The 19,869-nt window shown below is 58.1% G+C and overlaps 1 protein-coding gene across 5 annotated transcripts; it reads right to left on the reverse strand.

Moving 5' to 3' along the window:
- Positions 1 to 18: 18 nt before the first annotated feature.
- On the reverse strand, positions 19 to 19,869 carry ATP13A2 (ATPase cation transporting 13A2). Of its 5 annotated transcripts, none has more exons than XM_051773475.1 (29): positions 19,840 to 19,869; positions 13,695 to 13,762; positions 13,147 to 13,314; positions 12,331 to 12,389; positions 11,948 to 12,059; positions 11,767 to 11,846; positions 11,290 to 11,367; positions 10,972 to 11,041; positions 10,115 to 10,249; positions 9,800 to 9,866; positions 9,588 to 9,719; positions 9,277 to 9,444; positions 9,089 to 9,199; positions 8,939 to 8,985; positions 8,661 to 8,849; positions 8,384 to 8,590; positions 8,145 to 8,258; positions 7,854 to 8,010; positions 7,458 to 7,578; positions 7,123 to 7,247; positions 6,461 to 6,621; positions 5,384 to 5,494; positions 4,121 to 4,200; positions 3,712 to 3,864; positions 2,861 to 2,957; positions 2,541 to 2,764; positions 1,472 to 1,623; positions 1,159 to 1,331; positions 19 to 1,019 (listed from the first exon to the last, which is right to left on the reverse strand). In XM_051773475.1, exons 1-29 carry the CDS (start codon positions 19,847 to 19,849, stop codon positions 849 to 851), a joined length of 3,540 nt encoding a protein of 1,179 aa, XP_051629435.1. In that variant the 5' UTR covers positions 19,850 to 19,869; the 3' UTR covers positions 19 to 848. The 5 variants fall into 5 exon arrangements, with proteins under 5 accessions (XP_051629435.1, XP_051629433.1, XP_051629434.1 ...); XM_051773473.1 differs by having other exon boundaries at positions 13,147 to 13,341; XM_051773474.1 differs by lacking the exon at positions 19,840 to 19,869 and adding an exon at positions 15,600 to 16,510.

Consider the following 19,869-nt stretch of genomic DNA (forward strand, 5'->3'; position numbering starts at 1 on the left):
GCAGCACAAGGAAGGAGTCAAGAAAATAGTGTTAATTTATTAGACAACACCCACGACTGCACCTTCCGGAATCCGGAATCGGCGCTGTCCAGAGCCTGGAATTGGCACCTTCACCCTCCCCACGGCTTTTACACCTCGAGGCATCAGAGTGCAGTTAAAAAATAAAGAGATCTGGGGTTTTTTTAATGCTACAAAGGTCCCAGCCGGAAGCAGAAGTGCCCTGCGGGAGCATTCCAAGCGAGAAAGGGGCCCATGGTCGGTCCCCAGGATGGAGCAGCATCCTTGGCAAGCTGGGAATGGGGACTGTAAACTTCCTACACATCTAGGGAGGGTCATGGAGGGGAGTCACAGTGACATGGACACGAGGTCGGGGGGGTGCCCTCGCCAGGAGAAGATCAGGGACCCTCCTCTGTTTTTGGGATGCGGCACCTCCGTCTGCGGCATTTCCTCGGAGTGAGTTTTGGAGTCTTGGCCAGGCCACCTGCAGTTTTCCAGCCATAATTATTATTTTCTAGGAAATTCCAGCTGGAAAGAGGTCATGGAGCTCAGTTTGGGCAGCCAGGAGAGGACGAGGGAGGTGGAATTCCGCTGCGGAACGGCCCCGGTGCCCGGCGCAGGAGCGGGAGAAACCCTGGAGGAAGAGCCCCGCCGGTTCCTCCTCTTCCTCTGGATCTTCTCCTCCCGTTTCTCCTCCACCACCTCCTCCCTGCGGGACCACCACGACCGTGGCCCCAGAGCTGCCGTGCTGAGGGTGTCCCGCGGGATCCCGCCCGCCGCATCCCTCCTTTTCCCGGGATCAATAAATAAAGGCCATCGTCTGAGGGTGGCATGGGAGGGCCCCACGCCCGCTATCTCAGGGCCATGGCCATCCTGGGGGTGGCAAAGAGGGGCTCGTTGAGGGGGGGCCAGCCTGGCTGCTGCTGGCTCAGCTCCTTCTCCAGCCTCTTGAAGAGTTTCTTGGAGGCTTTTTTCCGGCGTATCCTGCGGCAGCAGCGGAGCAGGCCATGGTCCAGGGCGGTCTGGGGCAGAGACAGGCGGGAAAACAGCTTTGGGGAGGATGTTCCTCAGCAGAGGGTGGAGCTGACAGCGAGGGGAGCCCTGTCCCCCCCGGAGGAGCCCCTGAAGGTCCCCCGGCCCCTCCCGTCCCACCGGCCCCACCTCCAGCACGAAGGCGGCGAAGAAGTTGAGGGCGGCGATTCCCAGCAGCAGCAGCTTGAAGTTCAGGTCCTCGATGCCGTGCAGCTTCAGGAGGGTTTTGGGGAAGCCCAACGGGTAGAGGGTCAACCAGATCATGAGGCCAAAGAGCAGGACGAGGACGAGCAGGAAGAGCACTGAGGGCGAGAGGGGAGAGGGTGAGGAGGAGGAGGAGGAGGAGGAGGAGGAGGAGGAGGAAGATGAGGAGGAAGAGGAGGAGGAGGAGAAGGAGGAGGGCTGGGGGGTCTCTGTGCCCCCGTGGCAGCCCCACCCTCACCGTTGGTGTAGAGGGGCTCCCGGAAGGGGTATCCCTTGGACATGGCCACGGCCAGGATGAGGTACTGGAAGCCGCTGACGCAGAACAGGACGGTGTTCTCGTAGTTGGGCAGGTTCTGGGGGGCTGTCACGGTGCTGTTCAGGGGGACAAACCTGAGCCAGGGGGGACAGAAGAGGGGAAGGTGAGAAGAGGGTCTGAATGTGACTCCTGGTTTTCCACATTCTGCCTTGGGAGGGGATGGGGAGGGGCAGGTCCTGAGCTCCTCTCCCTGCTGACAGGACCCAGGGAACGGCTGGAGCTGTGCCAGGCAGGGTCAGGTTGGATCTCAGGAAAAGGTTCTTCCCCCAGAGGGTGGTTGGCACTGACCAGGCTCCCCAGGGCAGTGTCACGGTCCCAAGGTTGCCAGAGCTCCAGGAGGGTTTGGACAATGCTCTGAGGGACAGGGGGGGAATGTTGGGGTGTCTGGGCAGGGCCAGGAGCTGGATTGATGATCCCTGGGGTCCCTTCCAGCTCAGGACATTCTGTAAATCCATGTCTGCTGCCAGACAGCTGGAGGTATCCTGGATCCCAAAGCCAGGACAAGCACCTGGACTCCATCACAACCTGTGTGCCATTCCCATCACCAAACCCACATGAAGGCATGGGATACCAGGAAGAATTCCTTCACAGAAAGGAATTCTAAAGCACTGTCACAGGCTGTCCAGGGCACTGGTGGAGTCACCATCACTGGGAGTGTTCAAAAAATGTCTGGATGTGGCACTTGGGTTAATGCTGAATGTAGTGGTAGTGGACGAGCACCAGGGCTCCATCACAACCTCCATGTCCTTCCCATCCCTAAGGAAGGGGAAGTTTAGATTGGATATCAGGAAAAATCCCTTCACAGAAAGGGTTGTAAAGCTTTGGGAGGGGCTGCCCAGGGTGGTGGTGCAGTCCCCACCCCGGGAGGGGCTCCAAACCCGTGTGGCTGTGGCACGCGGGGACACGGTTCGGTGGCGAGCACGGGCGGACTCGACCTCAAAGCTCCTGTCCAACCTCCACAGCTCCTCCCTCCCGGGGTGTGGGGCCTCACCAGCTCTGCGAGACGGTGATGAAGTAGCTGAGGACCTGCACAGTGATGAGCAGGGCTGTCTGCAGCAGGAGGCTGCCCAGCACCAGGGCGCTGATGAGGGTGCCCGGGGGCCGCGCCAGGCCCAGCGCGCGGGCAGGGCCCGTGCGGCCCATCAGCACGGCCACCGTGGTGGTGATCACCAGGTCGAAGAACAGGAACTGGAAGTCGCTCAGGTTGGTGTTGAGCTGGGGAGGAGAAGAGCCCCGAGGGCCTTGAGCAGGGCCAGGTCCAGAGGCAGCAGGGAGGGGGTGGACGGGGCAGGGCGGGAATTTGGGACTCACCGTGTAGAGCAGCAGCACGGACACGAACTGCACGAGGCTGTACAGGGCCATGTACTTGAACACACCAAAGGAGGTGACCAGGGAGCACCTGCCCTCCCTGCAGGGAGAGATTCACACAGAATGTCCTGAGCTGGAAGGGACCCTCAGGGATCATGGATCCAACCCCTGGCCCTGCCCAAACACCCCAACAATCCCCCCCTGTCTCTCAGAGCGTTGTCCAAACCCTCCTGGAGCTCTGGCAGCCTTGGGGCCGTGGCACTGCCCTGGGGAGCCTGGTCAGTGCCAACAACCCTCTGGGGGAAGAACCTTTTCCTGATGTCCCACCTGACCCTCCCTGGCACAGCCTCGTGTCACACCAGACCAAAGTTCTGCAGGAGAGATCCAACACCTGCCCTGCTCCAACAAAAGGTGGCATCTCCTACCTCGACCTGCCACATTCCTCCAAGGGAGGACAGATTTAGTCACTGCAGACCCACCCAAAAACCAGCAGCACGAGGAACAGGTGAAATGGGAGACCTGATCTTGGCTGGCACCTCCCAGTGCCATCCTTCCCACCCCAACCTGCCTGGAACGGTGCCAGCCATGGTCCCAAGCTGGCACTCACCGGGACAAGGTCCTTCACCACGTACATGTGGGGCAGAGTTCCTGACACCCACCCTGAGCCTGCCCTGCCCCAGCTCCAGGCCATTCCCTGGGCACTGTCCCTGTCCCCATAGAGCAGAGTTCAGGGCCTGCCCCTCCTGTTCCCTGGAACTGCAGCGAGGTCTCCCCTCACCCCCAGCCACACCCTGCTCCCGACCATCCCCCCGAGGGCCAGAGGAGCCCTCCCGTGGCCATTCCCCCGCGCTCACCGGATCACCCTGGGCACACACTCGATGTTGGCCACGCGGGACGTGAAGGGCGATGCCACCGACGCCTCGGCCTCGGACAGCGAGATGCCCACGTCGGCCGCCCGCAGCGCCCCGCAGTCGTTGGCCCCGTCCCCGCACATCCCCACGCAGTAGCTGCACAGGGAACCAACACCCTCAGCAGGGGGAAAACCCCCAGATCTGCCCAGGGAACCAACACCCTCGGCAGGGGGAAAACCCCAGGATCTGCCCAGGGGAGCCACGGCTGTCCCAGCCCGGGGAGTGTCCAAGGCCAGGTTGGAGCAACCCGGGATTGTGGAAGGTGTCCCTGCCCACGGGATTGGATGGCTTCCAACCCGACCCATCCCATAATTCCATGACTAACCCCTGCCCCCCACCCCCCGGGCCTCACTTGAGCTCCTGCAGGCTGCACACCAGCTGAGTCTTCTGCTCGGGCAACATGCGGGCGAACACGGTGGCTCGGAGCAGGATCTGCCAGGGACGGGAGACCCCGTGTCCATCCCAGAGCACCCCCAGCCCTGTGCCCAGGGGGAGCTCAGGGGCACAGGGAATCTCACACCCCCATCCCTATGCCCAGGGGGAACTCAGAGGGCACAGGGAATCTCACACTCCCATCCCTATGCCCAGGAGATGCTCGGAGGGCACAGGGAATCTCACACCCCCATCCCTGTGCCCAGGGGGAACTCAGAGGGCACAGGGAATCTCACACTCCCATCCCTGTGCCCAGGGGGAACTCAGAGGGCACAGGGAATCTCACACCCCCATGCCTGTGCCCAGGGGGAACTCAGAGGGCACAGGGAATCTCACACCCCCAGCCCTGTGCCCAGGAGATGCTCGGAGGGCACAGGGGATCTCACACAGGACACAAAAACACCCTCAGGGAATTTTGTTTTGGAGCTGTGAGGCCACACTGGGAAAGCCCAGGGAGGTCAACCTTGATTTAGGGTCTCCAACCCCACCAGAGGGTCCCCAACCCCACCAAAGGGTTCCCCAAGCTCAGTGGAGGGTTCCCAACCCAATTCCCTTGTTGGAGGGTCCCTCAACCCCAGCAGAGGGTCCCCCTGCTTTGCCAGAGGGTTCCCCACCCTCACCAGAGAGCTCCCAACCCCACCAAAGGATTCCCCAACCTCGCTGGAGGATCTCCAACCTCACCAAACAATCCCCCAGTCTCGATGGACAACACCCCAACCTTGCTGGAGGATCCCCCAACCTCACCAGAGGACTCCCAACCCCACCAAAGGATCTCCCAATCTTGCTGGAGACTCCCCCAAGCCCACTTGGGGGGACTCCCCCAAGCTCCCCAAAAGGGTCCCCAACCTCACTGGAGGGTTCCCCAACCCTGCCAGAGGGTTCCCAACCTCATCAGAGCATTCCCCAACCTCCTCAAAGGATCCCCCAACCCCACCAAAGGGTTCTCCAACCTTGATAGAGGGTTCCCCAAATCCACCAAAAGGTTCCCCAACCTCAATGGAGGACTCCCCATCATCACCACAGGGCACCCCAACCTTGCTGGAGCATCCCCAACCCCACCAGAGGGTTCCCCAACCCCCATAGAGGGTCTCCCAACCTCAGCAAAGGATTCCTCAACCCAGCTGGTGGGTTCCCAACCTCTCCAGAGGTCCCAGCCCTGCCAGAGGGTTCCCCTGGGACTCACCCTGGGCAGCAGGTCAGCAAAGTGCTCACAAACCACCTGGAAGGATTTTCCATTGAGGGCCAAGTGGCAGGGCTGGGGAGGGGGGGAGGAGCCATCCTGCTGCTCCAGGCCCTGCCAAGGAAAACAGCTCCTTGTTCTCCTTCCAGTCCCTGCAGAGCCCTGGGATAACGGGCTGAGCAGCCTCCTCAGGGCAGGAGGGGGAGCAGCTGCCCCTAAAGCCCAACTCCAGGGATATAAAAGGGGGTATTTGGGATAAAAAGCTTGTTTGATGGAGCTCTTGGTGCCAAGCCTGGAGCAGGACCTGGCAGCATCCACGAGGAGCAGGTTTGGAGCCTCAGCTCCAGCCTGATGTGCTCCCAGGGAGACAGGATCAGGTTGTATTTCCAGGCACAGAAATGGGGATATTTGGGATAAAAAGCTTGTTTGGTTGAGCCCTTCATGGCAAGCCTGGAGCAGGACCTGGAAGCATCCACGAGGAGGATTTTTGGAACATCCCTTCCAGCCTGATGTGTTCCCAGGAAGAGACAAGAGCAGCTTAACTTCTCCTGAAAGGGGCATTTAATGAGGGGCAGGATCACATCCTTAACTGCCTCGAGGGATAACAATGCTGGAAAACCACTTCCCATCCCTGGAAGTGTCCAAGACCAGGCTGGACAGGACTTGGAGCAACCTGGGCTAATGGAAGGTGTCCGTGCCCATGGCAGGGGGTGGAACGGGATGAGCCTTAAGGTTTTCTCCAACCCAACCCATCCTGGGATTCTGGGATTCCCATGACTGAGGGGAGAGCTGGACTTGAGAGACTCCATTTCTTAGAAATAAGGAAGGAATTCCTGGCTGTGAGGGTGGAGAGGCCCAGGCACAGGGTGCCCAGAGAAGCTGTGGCTGCCCCTGGATCCCTGGAAGTGTCCAAGGCCAGGCTGGAGCTACCTGGGATAGTGGAAGGTGTCCCTTCCCTCGGGGACATGGGATGAGCTTTAAGGTCCTTCCCAACCGAAACCCCCCTGGGATTCTGTGCAGAAGTGGGTGACTGGGCACCCTGGGCTCGAGGAACCCCCAAACCGTGCCGTGGGGTCTCACCTGGGGCTGCTCCTCGCCCTGGGAGTCCTCGGCCGGCAGGAAGCGGAGCGCGGCGGGTTTGCCGTGCCCGGGCGGGGAGGCCGAGACGAAGACGAGCCGCTCCCGGGGCTCCACCATGCGGCAGCCGCGGGCCACGTTCAGCGCCGTCAGCATGTTGTCCCCTGCCAGGAACGGGGGGGAGGACAGGGAATGGGCTTTTGGGGGCTCCAGGCCAGCAGGAGCAGCTCCGACCCGCAGCATCCCCTCTCCGCGGTCCCTTCGCCTCCCCGTGTTTTGAGAGACAACTCCAAACCCTCGTGTTTTCCCCACTCCAAAGGAAAGCAGATTCAAATCCTGCTTTCCTGGCTGCAGAACACCTGGAGTTAACTCTGTTCCCCACCCATGATCCATGAAATGTGGGGTGTTTGCAAGATATGGACATTTGGGCGATGGAGAGCAAAACCAGGAGCTTCTCCACACAAAAACCTTCCCCAGCCTGAGCCCGTCAGCCCTGTGAGCATTCCAAGGGCAGGGATACACCAACCCAGGAGTCCTTGCTGTGCCCCCACAGCTGCTCCAGGCCATGGATTTCTGGCAGGAAACCCCTTCACCCCTTGCCCAACACCAAGGACTGTCCACGTCCCGTCCCCTCCCGACTCCATGTCCCCATTCCCCGGGATCACCTGTCACCATGACAGGCCGGATGTTGGCGTTCCTCAGGAGCTGGATCACGGGCGCAGACTCCGGCTTGAGGACGTTCTTCATGACCAGGAATCCCAGGAAGCTCAGGTTGCTCTCCACGGAGTCCCTGGTGGGACACAACGAGCCCTTCAGCACCACCACCAGGCAGAGAGGAGCCGTGGGTATGAACAGCTAAAAATCCCTCTGGGAGGCAGCCAGGAATTCCCTTTGTGTGGATTAGGGTCTAATTCCCTGCAGGCTGCAGGGCAGCAAGACATCCTTGGAAATGCTTGGAGCAAACGAGGTGTAAAGAGAAAGAACAGGGCTGGGCACCAACCTGGGCAGCTGCAGGGCCTCCTCGAAGGTGGCCACCGTGCTCAGGGCTTTGCCAGCCAGACCCAAGACCCGGAAACCATCCGTGGTGTAGTGTCGGAGCATCTGGGAGAAATCCAGGGGCACTGGAAAAGCGAGGCCAGAAGAGCTCCTGAAGGAACCCCGAGACCAGGAGAGGGGAGACGGGGCTCGAGCTTCCAAAGGGCTTTGGGTGCTCATCCAGCCCCCAGCCCCATTCCCGGTCTTCCATCTTCCTGTTTTCTTCCCCACACGTGGCTGGAGCTAATCCAAAGCTCTGTGCCTCTGGGAAGTGCCCCCCAGCATCCCTGAGGACAGTTCCCTGCAGGGATACAGATGATGCAGCAGCGGGACTGGTGACCCCCAACATCCCAGTACACACCAGTTTCCTTCCTGCACAGACTGGCCACCATCTCCGGGGCGCCCTTGACATACACGTGGGCTGTGGCTTCTCCGGGGAGTTTCACCAGGACACTCATCCTCTGGAAGGAGGAGGAGAAAGGGAAACGCCGGAGGATCCCCAGGGGTGACTGGTGCTTCTGCAGAGGAGAGGGAATGTCGGGCCAGGAGGAACCTCTCCAGGAGGAACCTCTCCAGGAGGAACCTCTCCAGGGCTGTGAGGAGCAGACCCAGTGGTCTGAGGCGCCGGAGCCGCTCTGCTCCACGGGATTACCCTGTCCCGGGGCTGCTCTTCCTCAGGGGGAGGTTTCACCACAGCCAAGACCTTCATCCCAAACTGCTGGAAGGCCGGGAGCTCCCCCTCCTCCTCCTCCATCATCTCCAGGCGCTGCAACCGAGGCAGGGGCTGGGATGGCAAAGCCTCCCCAACCTCACAGGGGGTCTGAACACCCCTGTCCTGGCAGAGCGGGATTCCTGCCTCCTCCCCCTTTGCATCCCCCCCTCCTGGCTTACCCAGCCGGTGGATTCCAACATTTTGAGGTCCACGGGGTCCCCGACGAGCTGTGCCCGCAGCAGGGACAGGCTGTGGCAGGAGGCCAGGGCGTGGAGTAGGGGCCCGGCCGGGAGGCACCGCGGCTCGTGGACGACGGGCAGGAACCGGTTGTTCTCCAGGGGCACCACCCCCCACACGTCCAGCCCTTCCTCGGTCAGCGTTCCCGTCTGCGGGGAGAGCCTGCGGTGTCCCGGAGATCCCTCCCCGGGAATGGTGCCCCTGGCCCGCCCCGCTCACCTTGTCGAAGCAAACCAGGCGGATCTTCCCGCACAGGTTGATCCGGGGGGGGCTGATGCAGAAGATTCCCTGTTTCTTCAGCCTGTTCTGGGCGTAGATGGTGCCCACGGTCATGGCGGCCGGCAGCGCCGGCGGCACGATGACGGTCACCAGGTCCAGGGCGCGGATGATGATCTGCCCCACGGGCACCTGGCAGGGCAGCAGGGACAGGGGTGGGCATCCCTCATCCTGACGGTCCCCGTGGATCCCGGGGTATCCTCCAGCCCCACCAGCCCTACCTGGTTCCTAACCAGGATGAGGATGCTGTACAAGGTGCCGACGAAAGCTGTGCCGGAGGGAGAAGGGTTACTGAGCAAAGCTGAGGGAGGGGGTTCAACCTTCCAGAGGAGTTTGGATGCTCCCGGTGGCGTCTCCGTGCTCAGACCTACCCAGGACGGCGAGGAACAGGACGAACTTCACGGCATCCTTGTAGAACTTGAAGCTGACGGGTTTGGGGTAGAGGATGGAGCCGATGAGATCCCCCTTGGCCGTGCAGAACCCTGTGGGAAGGGCCGGGGGGTCACCACGTGCTCCCAAGGGTGCGGATCCATCCCAGTGTTCCTCCCCAGTCCATCACCTGTGCGGGTCACCACGGCCAGCACTTCCCCCCCCACGTAGGCCTTGGCCTGGATGATGTGTGTCCCACAGAACAGGGTGTGCCTCCGGTGCTCCTCCGGGGAGTACACGGCCCCGGCCGCCTGCGCCCCGGCCGGCAGCGGCGTCTTCATCACCGGCACACTCTCCCCTGGGAATAATGAGCTCTGTCAGCCTGGGCAAGGCAGGATCCGGCCAGCCTGGATGGGAAGGGGCTGCCGTAGGGTCGCTGAGACACGAGGCTCATCCTCTCCCCCGAAATGCCCCGGGAATGCCAGGGACGGAGGCTCTCACCCGTCAGCATGCTCTCATTGACCATGCACTCGCCCGTCAGCAGCGCGGCGTCGCAGGGCACCAGCAGCCCGTCCCCGGGAATGCTGATGCAGTCCCCTGGCACCAGCTCCACCGAGCTCACCACCGTCTCCTCTGGAAGACAGCATGGCTGTGCTCAGGCACGGCACCCCGAGGCCATCCCAAAGAGTTCCATGCCGGAGCGCCGCCCTCACCTCCGCCGCGCCGACGCACTCGGACACCCACCGACATCCTGGCCACGGCCTGCAGTGTGGTGCTTTGCTGGGAGACAGGGAGGGAGAAGTTAAAACTACCCCAGGACGCCCAAAAAGCACAGCAAAGCATCCCTGGAACTGGTCTCAAAGGCTCGGGATCAGGGACGAAGGACAAGGAAAGCCATCCTGCCATTGGATTGCAGGTTGTCCTCACCCAGCTGGGCTCAGGGGGAGCTTGACACCAGCATAGAGGTCAAAGGGCAGCAAAAATTGGGCCGTTTCAGAGAGATGCTCATCCCAAACAATCCCACCAACCTTCCTGGTCTCGTAGAGGGACAAGCCCAAGGAGATGGTGGAGATGAGGAAGATGCAGGCAGCGTAGTAGTAATAGGCATCACACACCCACAGCACGATGCTGAACACTTGGAAGATGTAGAAGGGATTGAGCACCTGCAACAAGGGGAAGGAGAAGCTTTGGGAAGAGGAGAGAACTTCTTCCAGCCCACTGTGAGACCTCCAGGCTCCTTGGGGGAAGAAAAAAAGCTTCCTCCAGGCCATCATGAGACCTCCAGGCTCCTCGAGGAGGGGAGACCTTCCTCCAGCCCAGTGTGAGATCTCCAGGCTCCTGGGAGGGGGAAAAGCTTCCCCAGATCCTCATGACACATCCAGGCTCCTCAGGAGCAGGGAGAGCTTCCTCCAGCCCAGTGTCAGGTTCCTTGGGGTGGGGAAAAAGCTTCCTCCAGCCCATCCTGAGACCTTCCTCCAGATATCAGGAGACCTCCAGGCTCCTTTTGAGGAGGGGAGACCTTCCTCCTTCCTGGGAGGTAGGAGAGCTTCTTCCAGCCCATCATGAGACCTCCAGGCTCCTTGAGGAACAACAGCTCCCATGGAGAAGCTGGCCCTTCCTTGGTGCTGGGGATAGAGCAGCTGATGTCCCATAGTTTTCCTCATGGATGGTGCTCCTGAGGATGCTCAGCCACCTCCACAACTACCTGGGGGTGCTCCTGTCCAAGCCAGGACGGGTCCCCTCCACGGCTGTGCCAGCTCTGCCTTCTCCCAAAGCCCTCTCCTCCCTTCCCAAGGGCCCACAAAGCACTTGGAGTGAGGGACGTGGAGCCAGGGAATGATCTGCCCTGGGAAAACCCGTGGAAGCTCAGCCCATGGACACCCACCTCCTCCACCAGCAGCCTCGCGTAGGACTTGACGGGCACCTCGATGAGGTTCGGGCCGTAGATCTTCCTCCTGGGAAGAGAGAAGGAGAGGGAAGGAAATCCACCCTTGGGAGAAGCAGCATTTCCACCTCTCGGGTCCCCCCTGCTGCCCACACCTCCATGGGAGCTTGGTTACGTGGAGAAGCCAAGCCCAGGAATTCCATCCCACCCGCCAGCCCGGGGTTTGGAGGTCTGAACGCAAGGAAAACCCAGGCTCCAGGATTTTCTGCTCCTGGAAAAGCCACGTGTGCTCCCTGTGCAACCCACAGGGATCCCCACCTGGTGCTGTGGTCCTGTTGGTCCAGCCCAGGCTGGGAGAGGTGGAGATCTGCACAGGTCCAACCCTCATCCAGGACACTGGGAAGTGCCAGGGGAAGGAAAAACAGAGAGACAGAGTCAAAATCAGCGGGAACAGCGGAACAAACACCACGGCCAAGTCCCTGGGAACACTAAAAACCCCCTTTGGAAAAGGGAGAGTGTTGTGTTCCTTGGCCTCTGCAGCAGCTCGTGAGTGCCAAGGAAAGCCAACAAAGGGGCACAGTTGGGAGAGCCGGGAGCATCCGGAGCTGCCAAACTGCTCCGTCCGGTTCCCTGTGCCCGGAGAGGCACCGACAGCCGGGGGAGGGACCCACACCACGGGATGGGCTTCAGGAGGGACAATCCCGAGCAGTGCTGTGGCTCCCAGGGCGTCCAGGAGGGTTTTGAGGGAGCCAAGGGGGCGAGGAGAGGGTGGAGAGGGGCAGGGTTGGGGAATACCTGACCCTGCAGAACGTCTGCCGCCGCTCCAGCCACACGTAGCGCATCCCCTGGAACAGGTAATACCTCAGGACGTTCTTCTGAGCCCACGGGGACGGAAAAGAGAAGGTGTTGGTGGGGCACGAGGGCGGCCCATGGCAAGGGAGAGGGTTCCCGGGGGCTGGAAGGTCCCGGGCATCACCTCCTCGTTCTCGTGGAGCCGGAGGGTGTCCCGGCTCTCCTCCTCGTCCGACACTCCGACGGCGACGCTGCTCCGCCGCTCCTCCGGCCGCGCCCCGGGGGGCTGCTCCAGGCTGGCCGGGCAACCAAGGGTCAGTCCCCCCTCAGAGCCCCCTGATCCCACAGGAATGGGAGCCCGAGGGTCAGCCCTCCCTCAAACCCCCCGGATCCCACAGGAATGGGAGCCCGAGGGTCAGTCCCCCCTCAGAGCCCCCGGATCCCACAGGAATGGGAGCCCGAGGGTCAGTCCCCCCTCAGAGCCCCCAGATCCCACAGGAATGGGAGCCCGAGGGTCAGCCCTCCCTCAAACCCCCTGGATCCCCTGGGAACACGAGCCCAGCTCACCTGCCCTCGCCCAGCGGCTCCAGCAGCACCCTGGAGGTGAAGCACTGCCCGAAGCGGTCCTGGAACACAGGGATGGTCTGGGATGGTCTGGGATGGACACCGGGAGCTCCCTGCTCAGCCCAGAGCCTCGGCAAGGCAGGGAGGCCCCGGCTACTCATCTTGGGGGATGGAAGGGTGGGTTTGGGGGATAATGAAGAGAAATTCCAGGCCTGGTTGGCTGGCAGGGAAGGGAAAAGCGCAAAGTGATTTTAGGAATAAGAGTTATTCCTGGACTAATGGGATACTATAATTATTATTATTAATAAAATAATGATAATATTATATAATCAATATGCTACGATAAATATATAATAAATATGTTATAAATAACATACTCATATATATGTATGTCTTACATAATACTGATAGTAATATAAAATATAATGGCAATATGATGAGAATATTTTTATATATACATATTTTAATAAATAATGATGAAAATATGATGATAATAATAATAATAATTTAATAATAAAAAATTCCTGAACAATTTGGTGCTGGGGCACCTTGATGGAAGTTGAGGGTTCCTTGATGATGATAATTATTACTATAATAACCATAATCAGAATAATTTAATAATTAAAAATTCTTGGAATAATTTGGTGCTGGGGCACCTTGATGGAAGTTGGGGTTCCTTGATGGAAGGAGATGCCAGCCATGGAGAGGGTGACCAGCAGCAAGGACCATTCCCAGGACCCTGCTGGGAGCCCAAGCCCAGCTCCACAGGCCCCCAGCATGGAGAAGGTTGGAAGGAGCCCCAGGCCCCCCAGGACTCACCCTGATGATGACCCAGTCGGCCTGGCCCAGGGCACAGGGTCTGCACTTGGCCTGCACTTCCAGGCTGGGCTTCCAGTGGAACAGCAGCAGGAGCAGCCCCGCGGTGAGGACGGAGCCCACGTGGCACAGGAGCACCCGCCACGGGCGGCTCTGGTACCCAGACACCTCCTGCAAGAGAGGCTCACCTGGGCCTGCCTGGCGAGACAGCAACTCAACATTATTGCCATTCAACCCCAAATCCAGACAGGCCCTTGGTCAGAAATTCAACTAAAATTAACATTATCAGACATTAAACCCCAAATCCAGAAAGGTCCTTGGGGATAAAATCAACTAAAATTAACATTATCAGACATTAAACCCCAAATCCAGAAAGGTCCTCGGTGATAAAATCAACTAAAATTAGCATTATCAGCCACTAAACCTCAAACTTATAAAATCCTTGAGCTTCCCGGCGGGATTTAACCCCGGTCAGGTGACAGTCAACACCTCTGAGGGTGGAAAACCCCTGTCCCAAGCCTTCCTCCCCACGGAGAATCCCCCAGCCCTACCATGTGGGATGGATCCGGCTGCAGCGTCCCGTAGCTCCGCCGTCGGCTCCCCAGCAGCCTGCTGGCGTCTGCAAATCCCAAAAAAACAGGGAAAAGGGATAAGGAGAGGGGATCCAGCTTGGTCACCAGCTCCCCAGCAGCTTGCTGTCTGCAAATCCCCAAAAAACAGGGACAAGGGATAAGGGGAGGTGATCCCGGGGGTTATTCGGGCGATGCCATCCCTGGCTCATCCCAGACGGCGGCTCCCGGCCATCCAGCCCGGGATGCTGCGGGAATGGGGCACCCGGCGCGGCCCCGTCCCGCTCCGGCCGCACGTGACGGTCACGGGAGCGGCGCCGGAGGAGCCCCGGGAGGGAATCTGGCGGAATTCCAGCGGCTTTCGGGAGCGGGGCTGGGACACGGCCAGGCCGAGCTCTCTAAGCCACTTTCCTCCGCTCCCTCCGCTCCCTGCGCCGGGGCCACAAAACCCGGCACTTCCCAGTTTTCAGGATGTTCGGCACCTCCGATTCCTGCCGGGCTCTGCTGCTCCCCGAAGCCCGGCCTGGGCATCACTGGGATCATCCCAGGTGGAATTTCAATCATCACCCTCTGGGACGTGAAGCTGAACCTGTTTATCCTCTAAATCCACACCAGATTACAAATCACGACATTCCCAACTCCAGGATCTTTGTTTACCCCCTAAATCCACACCTGATTACAAGTCCTGGCATTCCCAACTCCAGAATCTTTGCTTATCCCCTAAATCCATGCTGGATTACAAATCACGACATTCCCAACTCCGGGATCTCTGTTTACCCCCTAAATCCATGCTGGATTACAAATCACGACATTCCCAACTCCGTGATCCTTGCTTATCCCCTGAATCCATGCTGGATTACAAACCATGACATTCCCAACTCCGGGATCTCTGTTTACCCCTAAATCCATGCTGGATTACAAATCCTGGCATTCCCAACTCCAAGGTCCTTGCTTATGCCCTAAATCCACACCTGATTACAAGTCATGACATTCCCAGCTCCAGGATCTCTGTTTACCTCCTAAATCCACACTGGATTACCAGTCATGACACTCCCAACTCCGGGATCCTTGCTCATCCCCTAAATCCCGGCTGGATTACAAATCATGACATTCCCAGCTCCAGGATCTCAAAGCAGCCGCGGGTGGTAACACGTGGCACAAACACCAACCCTGGAGCTCGTTCCCCCTCCCGGAGCAGCCGCTGCTTCCCCGCCTGGGCCGGTTCAGGTTTCCAGGAGCGCTGAGCGCGGCTTAACCATTTCTGTGCCGGGCGGGAGCCCCTGCACCCGCTCCCTGCTGGAAAAGCCGGGATTCCTGGGATCCCTCCGGCGGGATTCCTGCCACTCCCTGGTGATCCCAGAGCTCGCCGGCGGGTGATAAAGGCAATTCATGCAAAGCCTGAATTGATCCCTGTTTTTGGGGATCGCCGGGGTCCATCTCACCAGCTCCCGAAACGCGGCCGGGGCCGCTCCAAGGGATAAATTTTGGGATGAGGAACAGGGGGATGAGCCCGAGGGAAAACAAAAGCTCTCCCAGGAGCCCGAAGGGACACATCGTCTCTCTCTGGTGCATTCCAGGTTTAAGGAAGCCCGGAGCGGGCAAGGAGGAGCCCGAGCCGCCCTTCCCAAGGGCAGGACAAAGGAGAGGCCGAGGGGGGGCCTCGCCAAAGCCTTTTCCCGAGGATGCAGGAGGGAAAAGTATCCAACCAGACTGAAACCAACCCAATCCGCTCCCCGCGCATTCCCGGAGCAGGTCGGGAAGCGGGAAGCCCGGCCCGCCCCTCTCCTGGAGCACCGGCAGAATTATTCCGGCTTTTTCTGATCCGCAAAGCAGCAAATCCTTGGGAGGAGCAGACCCTGCCCGAGCCCATTCCCGTGGATTTCTCACCTCCCGCTCCCATCCCGGCTGCTTCCCGAGCCACGGCGAGCTCGGAGGGCCCCCGGCCTCGGCTCACCCCAGCGGGCTGGGCTGGGATGCGGGATCCATGGGATCCATGGGGTCGGCATCACCTGCCCACGTGTCCGGGAAACCTCCGGAGGGGCGGGAGCTGCGCGAGCGGTTGGAATCGCGGCCACACCTCGTGGGCAAACAGGACCCGGGACGGGCCCGCACCCGCTCCAGGGGGTTATCCCGGGGCCCGGGCAGAGATCTGCCTCCCTCTCTGCTGGGAAAGCGGGATTAAGAGGGGGATAACGGCCAGGAGAGGCTGGAAATTCTCGGGAGGGTCAGAGATGCACCAGCCTGGCTTGTCCAGGGAAAAGGGGAGCCAAGATTCTGCACTGACACTGGATTTGCACAAAAATCCCGGTTGGAATCCTCACAGCTGCCTGGCTCCGAGTCCATGCCCTGTCCTGGACCTTCACCACGTGTTCCTGCAGTCAGGGCTTGGGGAAAATTTGGGATGAAGATGCCCGGGATGCTCTGACATTTCCCACACGTCCTGGCAGGGAAGGATGAACACTGACTCCGGAATGCGGAGCTGGAACCTGGAGCCCCCGGGCCTTGTGGCTCTGAACCCCCTTTGGAGCAACCCCAGCATGGCTGGGAAGTGGCTGGGAATGCCAGTGCTGGTCCTTGTCCCGGGATTTGGTCCCAGATGCACATGGAAAACAGGTGGATGCTGATCCCAGGGACCTCCTCCCCCAGCTCCCACAGCCCCTTTCTGGAAGCGACAAATCCCGAGGGGGCCTTGAGGTCTCCCTCTGCTCCTATGGTTCCCTGTGGATGGTCAGGACTTCCTGGGCAGCACCATCCACCCATCCACCCATCCATCTACCCATCCACCCATCCACCCATCCATCCATCCACCCATCCCTCCACCCATCCCGGAGGTTGCACACAAGCTGAGGAAGCTCCCCCATGGAAGTCTCTGCTCCAGAGCGAGCTCTGGCTGTTGGCATGGGCTGGGCAAGGTCAACCTGCGCCCTTGGAGATGGGGACACGGAAAATCAGGATGAGGCCAAAGCAAGGAAGGAGGGATGAGGTGGGAAAACAGTGTTTTGGTGATGAAGGGTGAGATTTGACTCCAGATGATCTTCCTGAGCAGCTCCAGGATGGGAGATGCCACAGCCCCGAGAGGAACTGGGACGAGATGCCGGTGACTCTCCTGCCCTTTCCACCGAGCCAACATAAACTCATCCAGGCCAACAACTCCGAGCCAACCGGAGCGGGACACGCCGCCGGAGCGGACGGGTCCGACCATGCCGATGGAGCACAGCCGGAAAAATGGGCCCGGGCTGGGATAAACCAAGGGGTGAGACGGGCTCCATCCAAGGCAGGGCCACGGGAGACTGGGATTCAGATTGGAAACGCTGGAGGAGCCACTCTGGGGCATCAAACCCTTGGGATGGGCCAGGGAATAAATCCCTCGGAAGCAGCATCTGTGTCCACCTCAGACTGCTTGGTTTGGGTTTTTCGGAAAGGATCATCCAGGAGGAGGAAGGCGGCAGTGTCTGCTTCTCCACGTGCTGATCCGACCCTCCCAACCCTTCCGGCACGGCGGGATCCTTCCCCGCCCTGACCTTCCCGGAACCCGGTTTTGCAAGAGCTCTCCGGCTGCCAAACCCACCTCCGAGCGGAGGAAGCACCTGCAGGAACATCCTGGTTGGGCAACCGCCGGCAAAGGGGGGAGGGAAGGGGGTTCACATCCAAATCCAGCCTGTCCCCCACATTCCAGTTAAATACGGGCTCCTCCGTCCCCCGGGAGAGGGGGAGTGCTCCTCACACCCATCCCTGGGAGGATAAGCCAGGCCTAGAACTCTCTAAACCGGCGTTAAAGCCTTAAATGGGGGGGGAAAGGGGGAAGTTCAAAGCCCCGAGGGCAGCTCTGCTGTGGATCCGGATCCGCAGGAGGAGATGGACAAGCGGGATCTGAGGGGATGTGGTGGGATCAGCGCAGGCACAGGGATGGTGGGCATGAGGATGGTGGGCACGGGGACCACGGGCACCCTGATGGATGTCACCCCCCCTTTCCTGCCCAAGGCTCTTCTTCCCTCACCCCTTGAGAAACCTCCCTGTGCCAACGGCGCCGGTTCCAAGGAAACGGGCAAAGGTTGCCTGGCACAGGCCGAGCCGGTTCTGTATTCCCGGGAATAAGGAACGTGGACAAGGCACGGAGCCTCCGAGGGCTTCCCATCCTCTTCCAAATGCCTGGATGCCTTTTTCCTACCCAACATCCCGCTCCATTCTCTATCCACACAAAACCCCTGGGATTGCTCAGGAAGGCAACGTGTCCTTCCCAGCCTTCCCATCCAGCCCGGCCTCGTGATGCCGATGGGAGACCCGGCCGAGGGATGCTCCGGGATCGGCACAGAGCATTCCCAAAGTCCAAGCTGGAGCAACCCGCTCGCAGGGAAGCAGCTCCCGCTGGGCTGCAGGGATCTGGATGTGGGGCTGGGGGGCTGGGAGCATCCCAAAGCCTGGGATTTGTTTCCCCATGGATTGATCGCTGCATCCCATGCGCCGGAATTCCGACGGTGAGCTTGGATCCCGATGGGATGCAAAGCCAAGAAGTTCTCCCTGGTTAAGTTGTGGTGTCACGGAGCCTTTTCCAGACCCAGAGCCCCCCGGGGGATCCCGGGACGTGCTTCCATTTGGCTCCGGCACCACCCGGATCCGAACCCCCAGGGCCCCCCTGGAAATCCTGCGGGAGGGAAGGGGGGGGCAGAGCAGGGAAAAGGAAAGAAAAAGGGAAATAAGAAAGGAAAAGGAAAAAGGAAAAGGAAGGAAAATAAAACAGTGAAATAAAAAAGGCGAATGGAGCAAAATGAAAAAGCAAAATAAAGAGAAATGAAGGGAAATAAAACAAAGAGAAACGAACAAAAAAGGCAAAATAAAGTGAAATAAAAGAGAAATGAAGTGGGGGAAAAAGAGAAAAAGCACACTAATAAAATGGAACAGAGAAAAATAAAAGAGCAAAATACAGGAAAATAAAGGGGAATTAAAAAGCGAAATAAGGCAAGAAAATAAAGCAGGAAAATGAAGTGAAATAAAGGAAATAAAGCAAAATAAAAAAGTGAAAAAGCAAAGTAAGGGAACAAAAGTAAGGGAAAATAAAAAAGCGAAATAAAACCAAAAATAAACCAAAACAATAAAGCAAAATAAAGTGAAATAACAGAGCAAAATAAAGCAGCAAAAAATAAAAATAAACCTCCCGAAATTAAAGCAAAATCAAAAAGCCAAATAAAGCAAAATTATTAAGCAAAATAAAGTAAAATAAAAAAGCCGTAAAGCCAAATTAACCCCCCCCAAATAAAGCAAAATAAAAAAGCAAGATTAAGAAAATAAGGTAAAATAAAACAAAATTAAAAAGCAAAAATAAAGGCAAAAATAAAACAAAATATAAAAGTAAAAAACAAAATAATAAAGCGAAGTAAAGCAAAATAAAAAGTAATAAGAAAATAAAACAATGAAAATAAAAAAACAAAATAAAGCAAAATATAAAAGTGAAATAAAGCAAAATAAAGGAAAATAAAAGGCAAAATAAAGAAAAATAATCAAGTGAAATAAAGCAAGGTATAGCAAAACACAAAAGAGAGAAAGCAAAATAAGAGGCCGAAAATAAAGCAAAATAAAAAAGCAAAATAAAGCAAAATAAAGGAAAATAAGAAAGGGAAATAAAGCAAAATAAAACTGAGAAGAATCAAAAGAAGAACCCCAAAATAAAGTAAAATAAGAAAGGAAAAAAAGGGAAGTAATAAAAGGAAATAAAGGAAAGTAATAAAGCGAAATAAAACAAAATAAAGGAAAATAATAAAGCTAAATAAAGGAAAAAATAAAGCGAAATAAAGCAAAATAAAACAGAGAAAAAGCAAAAAAAAAAAACCCAACCAAAAATAAAGCAGTATAAAAAAGCAAAATATAGCAAAGTTTAAAAACAATTAGAGCAAAACAAAGAGCAAATTACAGGAAAATAAAACCCAAATAAAGCCAAATAAAAAGCAAATTACCGCAGAATAAAAAAGCGAAGCGAAGGGACCCGAAGCCCCGCTGTGCCCCCCCATCCCCCGCACACCCCCGGACCCCCCGGGCCGCGCCCGCAGCGACCCCCGGAGCGCCCGGAGCTGCCGCGGGGGGTCCCGGCCCGGGCGGGGGTCCCGCACCCCCCGTCCCCCCGAGCCCCCCTGACCTGAGCTCATGGCGCTGCCGCGGCCGCGGC

Source organism: Manacus candei, unplaced genomic scaffold, assembly GCF_025592945.1.
Source record: "Manacus candei isolate 608988 ecotype Guabito, Panama unplaced genomic scaffold, ASM2559294v1 h1tg000169l, whole genome shotgun sequence".
NCBI lineage: Eukaryota > Metazoa > Chordata > Aves > Passeriformes > Pipridae > Manacus > Manacus candei.